This window comes from Henckelia pumila, chromosome 4, assembly GCF_033568475.1.
Source record: "Henckelia pumila isolate YLH828 chromosome 4, ASM3356847v2, whole genome shotgun sequence".
NCBI classification, from domain to species: Eukaryota; Viridiplantae; Streptophyta; class Magnoliopsida; order Lamiales; family Gesneriaceae; genus Henckelia; species Henckelia pumila.
Genome location: NC_133123.1, coordinates 12,478,505 through 12,494,049, shown reverse-complemented (window position 1 = coordinate 12,494,049; position 15,545 = coordinate 12,478,505). Strand labels below are relative to the sequence as shown.

The following is a 15,545-nucleotide window of genomic DNA, read 5'->3' as shown; positions in this document are numbered from 1 at the left end:
CTTTCTTCCGCCTTTTCGCTAAGGCCCTGGTTTTCTCCTTGGCAGCCTGCCTTTCTATAGCTCGCTGGGCAAACTCCTCCCTCATCACGTCCGACGGATCTGCCACAAGAAAACAATATATTAGGGATAGGATGCAACAAATAAATCAAAACAAACGACAGGAAGAGAACCATAACTTACCAGGTTGAGTTCCCGGAGCACCGTAAGCGTCGATCACCTGGTTAAGGGGATCTTCCACCCGGGTACTCAACCCGTAAGCTATCATATTCTCATGCGTTAAAAGGACAGGGGAAGAAAAGTTTTGGTTGCCCACTAAAGCCAGGCTGCGAACGTAGGGCTCCTCAACCTTATAGTTTTCAGGGAGTTCAGGTTGAGGGGGAAGGCTGGACAAAAATCCGGTCCTAAAAGAGAAGGGGACCGGGGGGCGGATAAAGAAGTACCTTTCTTTCCATCCCTTCAGGGAAGAAGGGATATCGGAAAGGAAGCGAGCATTCTGCCGGGCGGCCAAAGAAAAGGCCCCCTCGTTAAAACGGCAGGAGAAAAAGTAGTGAAAGATGAGGGGGGTGATGGCTAAGTTATGCATTTTGAAAAGAATGTAGGTGGATGCCATAATTCGGAAGGAGTTCGGATGAAATTGGTTAACCGGAACTCGGAAAAAGTCGGCAACTGCCAGGTAGAAAGGAGGAATGGAAAAGCGAAGACCGCTACGGATTTGATCCCGAAAAAAGGTATGACAACCCGACGGAGGGGTATCGGGTGTGCTCCCTGATAAGGGGCGAAACAAAGTATAAGATAAGGGGATTTCTCCCGAGCCACGCAATTCCTCCGCCGCCCCCTGCGATAAGGTGCTGGGAAGATGGGTGAACCATCCCAGGGTTGGCGGAACGGAGGCAAGGGGGTGGGGTTCTGCACTTTCTTTTTTTCCCTTCCCCTCGCATTGGAGGACGAGGCTACGGAGTGTTTTGCGCGGGAAGTTTTTCTAGAAAGGCGAGGTCGGGAAGGAAGAGCCGAAGCGGAACGAGCATCGCTCGAGTCACCGCTAGGCTCTTCGTCTCTAGGCGAGCCTTTGGCATTCGCCCCAGAGGTAGAGGACGTACCAGTAGACATGAAGAAAAAAAGAATACTTACGTAATTACGAGGCGAGTGAAAGTGTGCGGGAGACGAATGACGGAAGTGGAAGCGAAGGACGGATAATCAGAGACAATCGCGCAGGGGGGGGGAGGCAATGAGGAGGTGAAGAGAGAGCACAAGTGCTGGAGTATTAATAAAAGGTCCGGGCAATCTAAGCCGTCTATTTTGAATTGAACGGAAGAGATGCGCAAAGCGTGCTTGGGAAGCTAAAGCGACCTCTGACAAGATCTCTGACAACGCGTACTACGAAGCATTTAGGGCTGACGTGGAGCTCAGTGTACCACACAGGACCACCGGGGAAGGGCCATACTAATCTCTCGGGACAGCGAAACAAGTTCTAGCCCGACTATTTGTCGGAGGTGTGGTGTTATCCTGATAGGCCCGGACGGTGAGCCCGGGGTCGGCTTGCAAGACGGGAGACCGGCGTCATCCCGATAAGTCTCGGGTGATGGGCCCGGGATCATCTCCTAAATCGGGAACCTAGGAGCTCCTTCAGGGGCTCAGGGTGTTATCCTGATAGGCCCGGACGGTGAGCCCGGGGTCGGCTTGCAAGACGGGAGCCCGGCGTCATCCCGATAAGTCCCGGGTGATGGGCCCGGGATCATCTCCTAAACCGGGAACCTAGGAGCTCCTTCAGGGGCTCAGGTATCAAGGATAAATACCCGGAAACCAGGGGCCTGTAATACTCGGTGGGCCCAGGGTCATTTCATATAAAAGGAAGCTCATACATCCTTTACGTGTGGCAGACTCTTACTGCAAATCAAATCATTAGGCAGCATGATGTAACAGTATGGGCTCGGTATGGGCTATTCCTAGTATTACGGGGGGGTCAATCTTACGTGACAACTATCCCATCACAAAAACAGTTGTCAGTTGGGCCATGCGGGGCAATCATGGAAGAGGCCGGGTCAATACGTATAAAAGGGAGGCCCCTTACTACAAATAGGCATGAGAAAAAATAAAAGGAAAAAACAACTCAAAAAAGAACCTACGCCTGGATATTCATTTTATGATGTTCGCATCACCAAATATATACACGCTCTCCACTAAAAAGCTCACTCTTCTTTTTATTAAGTCTTATGAGCTGAATTAAGCATCACAGTGGCGACGCCGGAGAACCCTTCAGTGCTTTAGTAACGAGTTTTATTGTTTCGTGTGCGCAGAAACCATATGAGAGGCAAGAAATTATCATCCAAACTCATTTTTGGAATAAATCGGTTTACCCGGACAATCACCCATTTCATAGTTGTATTGTTCCCGCAAACCCATTTTATGATTTATGATCGCTAACTAATCAAAGATTCATTGCTTTTGCTCACAGTCTCAGAAATATGTCTTGTGTAGTTGTGTGTCTATCCAGTTATCTGTCAACTCAGATGAATCATCCATGTTGTAAAATAAAGTGAAAATAAGAACTTCAACATTACATGTACTTACAAATGTAAATGGAACAAAAGATTGGAATATTATTTGAAGGAATTGATCTACATATAGCTGCGGGATATATAATATTCTTTGATGAATTCTTGTTTTACTCAGAGTTGATGACATGATAACATGCCTTACGGTAAAATTGCGGATCGAAAAGGTCAACAGTGGACGATTTACAAAATTTAGTTATGTGTCAAATTATATATATTTTTTAAAAAAATATATCATATACATATTATATTAATAAAAAAAATATTTTATTTAGGGAAAGCTCAGCAGCACCAGATTTCATCCCGCAAGCAGATGTTGCGACAGACCCAACTGTCGGCATTTGGCGCAGCTTTCATCATTGCAAACCCTCTTTTGCACACACCGAGAATCGAACCAGAGTCCGTATCTACAGACAAGATACGACGTTCTACCACTAGACCACTGGTTCTTGTTGCTTTGTGTGAAGTAAACATATTATATATACTTTAAAAGTAACCTAAAGAATGAGATTTCATTTTTCTGCTAAATAAAATTTCTTTCTTTCTTTGAAGCAAAATATACTAACAGCATTTTAAAAGTAAGGGTACATGATCTGTAAATTCAAATCACTGTTGAGTGTTATATTATTGGTGTGACATCTATTCTATTATATAAAAGATGAGTTTACTATACTAACTATCTTTGATGACACCAACTCACTCCATGTTTTGCTTTCAAAATATATATATATAAACTTCTATTTTTACACACAAGACGTGTGCATTTTTTCACTAATATATATAATATTTTTAGGCACAGTTTGGTTTGAGTTATGGTATAAGTAACATATAGATAAATAATATAATGTAATAAAAAATAAATAAGAAATTATAATTAAAGTAGTATTGAATTTTATATAAAAACTTTAAATAATTATTTTGTCCTTTTAAGAATAAATAAAATAAAAATTATATTATTTATAAGAGATAATATAATAATTTAAATTTAATGATTTGATTGATGTAAGATAAATAATTAATGATTAAATTGATGTAAAATAAATAGTTAATATATGGATAAATAATATGATGAAAAAAACATAAAATAAAATGAAATGGGTTATACATATATTAATAATATGGTGAACAAAACGGTACCTTATAATAAAACCTGTTTGCGGTCGTAACTTATAAGTTGTAACATTGGTAGCTAGTTGGGATGCAGATTCCTTGCCGGTGCACCTTGTATTGTGATTTTTTTTATAAAAAAAAACATTATATTGTGATTGGATAAAGTCTCTGGATTTTCATTTTAGTTTTCACTTTTTGATATATATTTTTTAAAATACATACACGGATGGTGGTGGAATATTCTTTTTTATTTTGCTAATATATTAATTCATATCAATATTATTTAATGAATTTGTGTTTGAATGTTTATCTAATATCTATTATGTTCCGTGTATAAAATGATTAAAATTTAGATAATATGAAAATTTAGTCTATGCGTGTGAAACGTAAGCACAAACTAATTTGACGATGACTTCTACATTTAATGTGCGAAATAATAATAATAATAATAATAATAATAATAATAATAATAATAATAATAATATTAATATGTAATATATAATAATAACTAGTGCGTTGGTGCATGATAATATTTTTTTAATTAATTTGATTTATATTCAAATTAGAGTCATATCATAGTTGTAAAAATTACCGATGAACTAAACTGCAATTTGAAATGTCGAAATTAAAAAAAAAAAAAAAAAAGTGTAATATCTATACATATTAAAGACAATTTTGGCAAAAAAAAAAAAGATAATGTCTTCTTTTGTCTAATAGACAGATTCTTTATATATAGTATATATATTAATAATATAATAATATTATTTTTATTATGAAAATACTAACATACATACATACATCCACAGGGTAAAAGTGGATCTGCACAATGCATTGAATATGGTGAAATGTGAATAATACATCGGGTGAAAATCGCCTCGTGCAACATAGCATTTACCAAATGTATTGAATAGTTTTATTGAAGTATTATAATCTAGACCAGAGTATTGTGAAGTTGAGCGAATATGGATATCAAATTGCTCGAGCATCCGATCCGATTCGTAACATGCTTCCATTATGTAGGTAAGGTAAGCACAACTAATCCATCAAGATACAGGTGGGCACGGGTCAGATAGTTCTAGTTTATAAGATAAATAATTATATATATATATATATATGAGTTCCATTCAAGTGTTCACCTATCATGCCCACCAATGATGTGACACTATTTCATTGGATGTGATAAATGGTTGGTCCAATGAAATAGTGCCACATCATTGGTGGGCATGGTAGTGGGCATGATAGGTGAACATTTGAAAGAAACTATATATATATATATATATATCATGTAATGCTAATTATACGATTTTGTTCATGCTGCCCGCATGATAGACGTGTAACCCCTTGATAGGTTAAAATCAATGGGTCCCATGATCCGCCACACCACCCCCAACCAGGGCACCACCCTGAAGATAGCATCGATGTTTCCCTAATTATACACCGGTACATGCGACCATGGCATCCGAAGCTAGCATTTAATGGAGGGACAGAAATTGATGAAGCAAGAGATGAGACAAGCAATAAAGGCACTCGTTTAGGACATGTACAATGGACGAGGAAGTGGGCTTCTTCGTCCATTTCATCTCAAGGAACGAGAAGGTTGCACGATGATTTATTTTTCATGCCATCTTGCAAACGGGCTTCGCGCGGATTCTTTCCTTGTGGTGAAATCCGCTTGCCACAATTTTTTTAAAAAGCTGATCCAATCCAACAGTCGTATGAATATGACTGTTGGACTAGAGCCAAGAATTTTAAAAAGTAAAATTATGAGTCAATATTTGTTTGGAGCAAAATAAAAAATTTTGTGGTCCATCTCCTACGGGTCCAAGGAGCCAAAGAGAGAACTTTCAATGGTTCATAAACAAGTACAAAATAAAAGGGAAAAATGTTAAATTCATATAATTCAAAAGCATCCAAACAAGTAGACAATAAAGTTCAAACTCTTGGATCCAAATTCAGAAGATTACAACATCCTAACCAACATACTAAGGTAAAGTAAGTTTCTGCGGTAACAAATAAGCAGAAACCAGTTTTTTATTTTTTATTTTTTTTGGTAATTATAGAATCCCCAAGTGACTACTTTTTGCTACTAACACCTGATGAAATAGAAGGAAATCTGTTTTTTAAGCATTGATGGGAGCGTGACCTGAAATAAATGAGCAACTGACGGCAATAACCAAGAACTTGGAAGGTGAGTAAACGTGCTGATAGGCTGACTTTAACCATAACCAAGCGTAAACAAAGAGAAGGCTTCGATTCACAGAAGTGACGACTTTGGCCTAGTGACCACAACATTTTAACCTTAAATATCCACCATTCTGAATCATCACGGGTTAAATAGTTGTGAGATATCCAATATCTTGAAAATTCTTGTATCGTCTGTCTCACAAATCAAATAGAGAGTGTTTCATGACCAAGAGCATGTACTTTCCTTGTGACTTTGACATTACATACCTAACCATCATGACCAGCTATGGGTTTCTGTCATAAAAGAGATGATGTAGATGGTAAATTGACGGTCTACAAGGGAAGCACAATTGTAAAATGATGCAAAATACCAAAAATACAATATTCATGCGACCCATAACTCACCAGATTTTTCGATCAACTGGTAAATAGCAGCCACCACAGATCATTGGCAATATATAGCTTGATCTATATGTGGTGGGATCTGCTTAATCTCCGTCCCTAGTTCTTGTTCCATCCTATACCTGAAAGATGAGACGTGGAAATAAACGAAAAATATCAAGAAATTCATAACCCAATAACTCTACTTCATATAAGTGACCACCAAAAAAACAAAGGTTCAGGTTCACCGCAAAATCTTACAAATTGAAGCGATCCTCGAAGGTAATCAGATTGACAGCTAACCCAAGGTGCCCAAACCTTCCAGATCGACCAACCTACATGTAACACACAATTTATGAGGAATCAGTTTTCACGAATATGAAAGTTAAACTGGCCAACCCCCCAAGCACCATACCCTGTGTAAATATGTCTCTGAGTTTTTGGGAAAATCAAAATTGATGACAACATTGACAGCTTGAATATCTATCCCTCTTGTGAACAAATCTGCAATTTGATACACAGGAGAAAAATGAAAAGAAAGTAATATATCAGACACACAACACACACACACACACAGAGACATCAGATAGAGTAACTAATAGGAGAGAGCAAAACAGGATTGGATGAGATTGAAATCAGAAACTTTCAGCATAAGTTGCATATTTTCCCTACTGTTAGTACAAAATCATATAAAAGTGCCATGATATTTCCCTAGGACGGGTTAAGGTATACTGCAATCTTATGACCAGAAAAATACTCTAAACTGTAGAGAACAATAGGAAACGGGTTCAAGAGATCCTACTGCAGAACGTACCAGTGCATACAAGGTTTCTACAGGCACCATTGCGGAAATCATGAAATACTCTGTTGCGATGATCTTGAAGCATCTTAGCGTGAATATAGAAACAAGAAAAACCAAGTTCCGTAATTTTCTTCGCAAGAAGTTCTACTCGATTCACGGAATTGCAGAAAATGATAGACTGGTTTATTTGAAGCTGCATCACAAAGACAACAGATTTGATAGTCCGGAAAATTCATCACAGATGGCGATACATATGATATCGCTAAAATATATGCTAACAGGAATTAGAACCTTTGAAAATAATGTGTTGAGGCAGTGAACTTTTTGTCTTTCTTCCACAAAAGCATAATACTGAGTTATACCCTTGAGAGTGAGCTCATCCATCAGGTTGATGATGTAGGGCTTTTTCAGGTACCTATCTTTGAAATCTTTTACAGTAACAGGAAATGTTGCAGAAAACATAAGAATCTGACGATTTGCAGGTAAAAAGCGAATTAATTGCTCGACGGAAGGTTGAAACTCCGGTGACAAAAGCTTATCGGCCTGAAATTATTGACATGAAGAGGACAAGATTAGCCCACTTTCTAATATGTCATGACATTATTATATACACTTATTGTACAAATAAGGAAGAACAAATACCACAACAAAATATATATGTGTGTGTGTGTGTGTGTGTGTGATGCGAGATGCCACGACCAAAGAAATACCAACAAAGTCGGGTTAAATCCTCCCACCATAAATGAAGAGAAGTTTTGAAAAACATCAGGTAGACCGTTGGTCACATTACACCAATCACAAATTTTTTAAGAGCTATAAGAAAAGTCGATGAAGAAAAGGCGATCATGCGGTTGGGGTTTATTGCGTTGATATCATTGTTGTTAACAGGGCATACAAGTATCCTGGAGCCTCAGGCGCAAGGCAAGATGTGCACTTTATCGAAGCAAAACGTGCCAAACATGATATTCTTATAATTTACATGCATGAGAATATGAGATGGATTTTAATACAATCCTACATGGCACCAAAAATATATCTTACAAACAATTAGGATTTAGAAATTAGGCGGAATTGTCGCAAAATCCAGGGTGAGAATGATATCATGATATCAGCATATTACGCTAATTCCACATCTTTCCTGTTTATCAAATATCAAGTGACATCATAAAAAACATGTGGTCAACATCAATTGATTATGCATACCTCATCCATGGCAAGCATAGAGCAATTATTCAATACGCAAATACCCTTTTTTGCAAGATCAAGAACTCTTCCAGGTGTCCCAACAAGTAAATGAACTGGCTGATAAAGTCGCATTATGTCATCTTTCAAGCTTGTTCCACCAGTAGTAACCATGACTTCAATTTTCAAGTGCTTCCCAAGTTCTTTGCAAACTTGGGATGTTTGGAGAGCAAGTTCTCTAGTGGGCACAAGAATAACAACTGCATCCAAATATGAAGTAAGACAAGAAAGGTGAAAATTTGAGCAAGGCACAAAAAAGAAATCAAGCAGATAAGATACCAAATTAATTTAGAGAATGTGTTCGCAAAGCTTAAATGATGGAGCAAGACTCAAGCAATTACACAAGTATCATACTCAAAATAATCTCTTAAATAAGTCATTACTATAATAATGATAAAAGGTCGTAGACTAGTTATCAGAAGGAAAAAATATTGACTGCTACCACTGCATATTTGTCTTTACCTCAAATAGTCAGATTCAGTTCTCACAAATTATCAGGTTTTAGCTCATATAAACCTAACAAATGCCCTATTATAAACTAGGACTCTAGAGGAAGTGTGAAGATGAAACTTTTCTTGGTGCATTAAATGGATAACATGAAAAACCTTGAATAGCATTTTTATCTTGATCAATTTTTTCCAAAGCAGGAATGCAGAAGGCAGCAGTTTTCCCAGTTCCATTTTTTGCCCTCGCTAATATATCGCTTCCAGTGAGAGCAATTGGAATACTCTCCTCCTGAATCGGAGATGGCCTCTCAAAGCCCTTCTCATATATTCCCATGAGAAGCTCACGCTTTAAAAAGTAGTCTTCGAATTCATTTCCTTTTGTAGCCGTTACATCCTAAAAAAAAGTAAAAAAGTATTCGGGAGCAAATTATATGAGAAAACATAGATGAATATGACATTAATGAGTTTCCACAAATATTTCTACTAAAGCATAAAATAACAAGAAACGCCGATGGAACCTTTGAACAGCACATTACAGATTTGGGGTTGGTACCATACGTGGCAGAGTTTTATCTACTTATGAGAACATCCAAGATTCAGAGCTTTTGAACCACAGATTACATATTATCCAGTTGAAGTGGAAGGTTGAACAAGGAAGACGGTAAATTAAAGTAATTTTCAGCGGCAGGCTAGCCATTAATGACCTACAAACTTTTTTTTTCCTTTTTTTTCCCTTTTCTTTTCATTTCCTTCATAATAGTTGCAAGACACCGTGGCAATTCTGTTTGAGTCCAAGCAACATATAAAAAAGGTGACAAGGTGCCAATCATTCTCATCAATGACAAATTAGATTCAGAGGACAGCTTTTTGGTAGAACATTAGAAAAATATGTCCGACTAAGTTTTCTGGCAAGCTTGTGTTGGTTGCAAAAACAATATGAATTTTCCTTTGATTCCTTTTGCGGCGTCTGCTTAAGGTTATGAATGCTGCAAGCCACCAGAATCCAAAATATCAAATGACAATACAACCTCCACAACCATTAAAAGAAGCTACATCATCCAAGTTCAAATGGCAATCCATTCAACTGCCACAGGTAATAAATAAATACCCCTTTAATAGAATGACAAGATACACCTTAATGAGTGATGTTTGATCAACTTATTGATTGAATGCATTGAGGAACTTTACAGTAGCATGTAAAATTGTTTTAGGAAAAATGGCGTCAAAAAAGAGTATGGCGAGGAGGTGAATCATGAATGTATTGAACATCCCAAGCAATTAATATTCCAATATTCCCTCAAGTCCTAACTAGCCGAGAACTTGGATATTATTCAGCTGAAAGTCTGAAGCATATCAGGTTTTCCTAGAACATAACCAAGAAGACAACATTACTATCACAGCGAACTTCGGAACTTGCGTATTAGAAACAATCAAACAAAGTTTAATATACAAAACGACTAAAGCAAATTTGACAGGGCAGCACACACACATGTTGGAAATCTAACCTCGGTTTTGAAACGGGTGTCCTGTGGTGGTATCTTTAACTGGGCCTTCCAATCTTGTGAACTGGTCAAGAAGAAATGCAAAACTGACCATTATTTAATGGATATTAAGAATCGCGAATAACAGTACAAGTTGTCAAGGAGAAGGGGCGTGGATACTGGATACTAAAACTTTCACAAAGCCCATCCTCAAAAACGGCAGCAAACCGATAAGTGTAATTTCAGATAAGGCATTTTCATATCCACTGGAGTGAAGGAAAAAGGAAAAAAATTTACTCTACCATACATTTGGTTATAATTATAATAGAGTAGATCTCTGTACGATTTGACACTTAATTCTGACGATTCATGGAGAATATGGCTATATAAGAAAGTGCCCAAGCCCAAGCCCAAGCCCAAGCCCAAACCCAATCCCAATCCCAATCCCAATCCCAATCCCAATCCCAATCCCAATCCCAATCCCAAGTTAAAGTTACCTTATGTGACTATCAAAAAAAAGAAAAAAAAAACTTAAAAACGAAGGCTATACTAATAAACAAGAAAGGTCTCGCCGGCAGCAAACTGAAACCATGCTACTACATTTCAGACAGAGGACAAATTTCACGCCCATAAGTGACCACAAAAATTGAAGTGATTTCATTAAAATTATAAGCCATCCCATTTGCCTTTTCGCCCCACCAGAACACCAACTGCCACGGTACCTACAGTTTGGTTGGATACTCATCTCAGGCAAGTAAACTATTCCGCTTAACAAAATTTTAAAGTTCCTTCAGTTGGTTTTAAATCAATTATACGCCTATAGTTCCCCGTAGGCCTAAGGATCATGAATCGCATGAATATTTTTTACTAAACTCCAGCACATCAAAGTGTCCATATTACCACCCTTGACAGAAACACTGAGACACACCAAAAATAATAAGTTCCAACATGCTTGTTCTTGTCAAGAAAAAAGAGGCATTTGGTGAAAATTTACATCAACACCGAGGATAAAAGGTGTGAAATGGGCTAAAACAGATGTGCAAAATCAAGTCAGCTCAAACCTATGTTTTGGCCCACTAAAAAGCAATTTACTCCCAAAATGCAGTACTTAAAAAAATCAATATTAAAAAAAAACTACACAACTTCAACTGGCGTCTAGGTTGAGCAGCTAAACCAACCATGGCCGAGAATTCGCCATAGAAACAGAAAACACTAACCTTGAAGCAACAGCCTCTGATTGCACAGTTTTTTCAACTTCCTCGACGGCTAAATCAGCGGGGGGCATCTGAGTTCTTCGCATCCATTGCTGTGGTTGAGGGTTCTGCGACAATTGATGGTTTTGATTATTAGGAACCGGATTCCTCTGTGCGTATTGTTGATTAGGGTTTCTGGGTTGAAAACTAGGGTTTACTCCAGCATTATAATTCATTCCGCCTCCTCTGCCACCGCCCATTCCCGGCGGCGGATATCTCGCTCTCGAACTCATCACAAAAAGACCCCGAATAGAAATACTAGACCCAAATTCAAACTAAAAACCAAACAGCACCGTTTCTACGCGAACAAGTATAACCGAACTAAGGAAAAGTAACCTCGAAGTCGCAGATCGACTCCGCCAGTGATTTTCGATACCAATATTGTAGGGCTAAACGAGAGGAAATAAATTTAACGCCTTTCAATCGGAAAATTACTCGATGAATTTTGAGATTCTTGAATGAGATTCCAACGCCGCGGTGTTGACGAAGAGGAGACGGAATCAGGGCGTACAGAAAATTTTGTGCTTGCGCTGAATTGAGCTTCTTATTTTCCTAAAATAAGTCAAAATGAGTTTTCTTTCCCATCTTATTTATTTATTAAGCTCAAAAAAAAATTTATTTATTTACTTTCCAATTCCTTATTTAATTATATTAACGTATATTTAATTATACTTGATTCAATGATTTTTTAAAGCGTTAAAATTAATTCAAACTGCATTCAAAATTGCAAATCATGGAATCTGTAAATTCGAGTATCTTATTTGTCTTTACACGATTTTCGAGCTTTATATTATTAAATTTTAATTATAATATTTTGTCTTCATTTTTTCTAAGCTCCAAATAAAAAGGACTAAAAAATCATGGTTTCCTACTTCCTAAGTAGGAAATTTTGATTTTTGGTCTCATATATTTGTCATACTACGATCTCATTTATCTTATTAAATTTTAATTGTAATTGCTATCTTTATTTTTTGGGGAATTTAAACTTTTTTCTTTGCAATTTGGCGTTGAATACATCAATTGGTATCGGGTCGAGACCCGTCCTGTAACCCCCTTGCCCGATTCTCGTTCCGATAGAAATTTTGATATTTTTTTTCTCTCGATCTCGCACCCGAGAAATGTCGGGATCCGAATGATCGAGATCACGTCGGATCGGGAGAGGGTAATCTCGAACAATATTTTTTAAAAAAAAATTTCTATGAAAATTTTATTTTAAAAAAATATTTATGAAAAAACTCAAAGAATTTCTTAGTATATTACAAATAAATTAAAATTTCTTTGTATATAACCATTAAAAACTAAAACATCTTCTTAATACATTACAAATAAACTACAATAGAAACATATAATTATTCATAATAATAAAAAAATAAAATAAAAATTTATAACTTAATGTTAATATTAAAAAAATAAATATAAATATTAAAAAATAATTATATGACAGATAATTATAAAACAATAATATTTATCATATAATCAAAAATATAGTTTCTTCCGAAAAAACGCCCGTTTTCAAAATGTGGTTCGGTCCTGCTTATGGATCCCGGGGAAACGGGTTAGATTTGGGTTCAACATTCTCGATCTGATACATCGTACAAGCACAAGCCCGTATGAATTTCTTTGGGCCTCAATCCATCGGGTTAAAATTCCCTGCATCTCATACAGAACGCATTCGGTGACGTGTCAAAATATGATTTGCTGGATTCAGTACTGGACACCACTTCACGTTTCTGAGCCATGTAAAACGAAACCATTTCCTAGCTCGGAGGAAAGGTTCTTCCGCTCTCGCGACTGCCATCGCTCATAATTTCCGGTAATACCTACTCGTTATTGAAATTGAAATTGTGTAATTTACAGCTTGTGATTCAATTGGGGAAATCTTTGTGCTGATGATTTACGTGTGTATCGTATTTGTAGAAATACGAGGATCCAAGAGATTCTCGACGAGGATAATCTAAAATGGTAAGATGATCTCTAGATTTTGATGTCGTGACATTTTTTACGCTTTTAAGATTTTGTCCGTTCTCATGGTTTTCAAGAACTGATTTTGTTTGCTTGTGTATTGCCAGTCGGCGCTCTTCAATTTCCATTCTTTCCTGACAGTGGTATTGTTAGGCATCTGTGCCTGCACGTATGTAAAGATTCAATTCCCGGCACTTCTTGAGCAGAGAACTGGGTGAGCCTGCTTGCTGTTGTTGATTTCGCGGGTTCAATTTTTCGCAAACCATTTCTATGTTATTTGATCTTTGCAGTGTTTGGGTTTCTTATCTTCCATGTAACATTTTTCTGTGGATAAAATTGGGCGATTTGTAAGATAAAAGGTAATGCCAATCAGCAAAAGCTCAACTCGTATAAGCTATAGCACCGCGGCGCCCCTTGATTCACTTACATAGTTGAGCTAAGATTCGAGCGTCATTAATATGGTTTTTTATCTCTCTTTTCAAGTTCTGTTCTTGTGCTTGCATACTCCCTTGTGTAAATGATTTATATATTTTAAAAGATACAAATCCTCTTTCAAAGATTAGGCAAACAATGATGATTTAAATATTGGTTGACCCTGGTAATGGAGTAGAATGACTGGATGATGGCTAATCAATGAGTAATTTCTTCTATGTTATAATGAGCTAGTGGTTAGCGATTGCTTCACTAATCTAGTCGCCATGTAATTTACAGCTTCCAATATGAAATTAAGTTTCGTAACTATACTCTATCTGCAAATAAATATGATTTGCTAAACAGTTCGCCCACATGAAACTCAAATCGTAAAATTGATATGACATTTGTTTTTTGCTGTCCTTTGGTGTACATTGATGTAGTTCTGGAAATTATTTATGATAATGGTGGCTTATTTGTGATTATGGAGTTCCAATTTATCAGTTCATGAATTCTCCTATATGTTGATATCCTTTTGCTGTAGTTGAATGGCAATATATGTCTTGTTGCAGTTTATATTGTTTACTCTGCCTTTATTTCTTCTACGATACATTTATTATCTTTAATTTCGTTATTAGGACATTTTTTTGAAAAGTAAACACTTCTTCCTCACATGGTATGGCAGGTTTCGAGGTGTCTTCTGGAAGGCTGCTAGAATAGGTATCGTTAGCTAAATATTTTAATGTGCAATGCTTGTCTTGCCGGGACTAAATTATTTGATTTTTGTGAACAAACTTCAAATGTATCATAGGCACGTCTGACCATTGTTGTGTTTACAATAGCTCAGCCCTTCAATTTTCTGGAACATCTGATATTAGGCCTATACATAATGCCTTGGGTTTTAGCAACACATCAAATAATCTTTATTCTTGACTCTTGAGTAATCCCACCATCTGTGCCAGGATGGTTCTCAGTTGCTTAATTATTATTTGCTTCTATGTGGGAGCGACAAATGATAACCATGTCATGTGTACCAAAAGAAAGATGAGGATCACTTGTTTGTTTGTTTTTATTTTCCATTGATATTATATCCATGCTCTATGAATTGTAAGACATAATAGTAGGAGATATGTTTGAGCTTTCTCATGAGTATTTGGTGCTTGTCTTTTCATGAACTTATAAATTTTCTGCACCAATTCAAACTGGATTCTGCTCCCTGCAACAGGTGAAAGACTGAGCCCTTGGGTGGCTGTAGGATGCTTCACTATGGGGGTGTCAATAATCTTTTTTTGAATAGGATCGATGTACTTCAGAAGTAAGCGCCGATGACCAGATTGATTTTGCATTTTTTAGTCACTCTGTTGTGGTGTGTAGTAAAAAGTTATGTTAAGAGTTTTTTTGGATGACACAAACACCATATTTTATGATGTCTTATGTCCAGTTGGTACTAGTTTCATGAAGCATCTTTTTTTTTTGGTTATCATTATTCAGAAGTTGGGAGCAAAGTTGCAGTTTCTTTGTGTCTCTTGCAAAACTTACTTTCTTTTATTGATACTAGTGACAAATGTATGTAATTCACGTGTGTGCCCACATTTTAAGTGGTTTTGCTATATTTGATTTTTAAAATTGTAGTCAGGGTGAAAATTTAATAAAAATTAAGAGTATTTAATAAAAATTGGTTATCATTGGCTGATATATATCCGGAATGTTTTCAACCATCA

At 36.8% G+C, this 15,545-nt stretch overlaps 2 protein-coding genes across 2 annotated transcripts; one reads left to right on the top strand and one right to left on the bottom strand.

Moving 5' to 3' along the window:
* Positions 1 to 5,532: 5,532 nt before the first annotated feature.
* Positions 5,533 to 11,996, bottom strand: LOC140859801 (DEAD-box ATP-dependent RNA helicase 6-like). The gene is made up of 10 exons (XM_073262362.1): positions 11,416 to 11,996; positions 10,223 to 10,283; positions 8,877 to 9,111; positions 8,233 to 8,471; positions 7,321 to 7,572; positions 7,042 to 7,222; positions 6,643 to 6,731; positions 6,489 to 6,562; positions 6,252 to 6,370; positions 5,533 to 6,140 (listed from the first exon to the last, which is right to left on the bottom strand). The coding sequence occupies exons 1-9, from the start codon at positions 11,682 to 11,684 to the stop codon at positions 6,292 to 6,294; spliced, it is 1,479 nt and encodes a 492-aa protein (XP_073118463.1). The 5' UTR covers positions 11,685 to 11,996; the 3' UTR covers positions 5,533 to 6,140; positions 6,252 to 6,291.
* Positions 11,997 to 13,133: 1,137 nt separating this feature from the next.
* Positions 13,134 to 15,307, top strand: LOC140865981 (uncharacterized). Its single transcript, XM_073270834.1, has 5 exons — positions 13,134 to 13,264; positions 13,369 to 13,413; positions 13,521 to 13,627; positions 14,510 to 14,544; positions 15,050 to 15,307. The coding sequence occupies exons 2-5, from the start codon at positions 13,411 to 13,413 to the stop codon at positions 15,115 to 15,117; spliced, it is 213 nt and encodes a 70-aa protein (XP_073126935.1). The 5' UTR covers positions 13,134 to 13,264; positions 13,369 to 13,410; the 3' UTR covers positions 15,118 to 15,307.
* Positions 15,308 to 15,545: the final 238 nt, after the last annotated feature.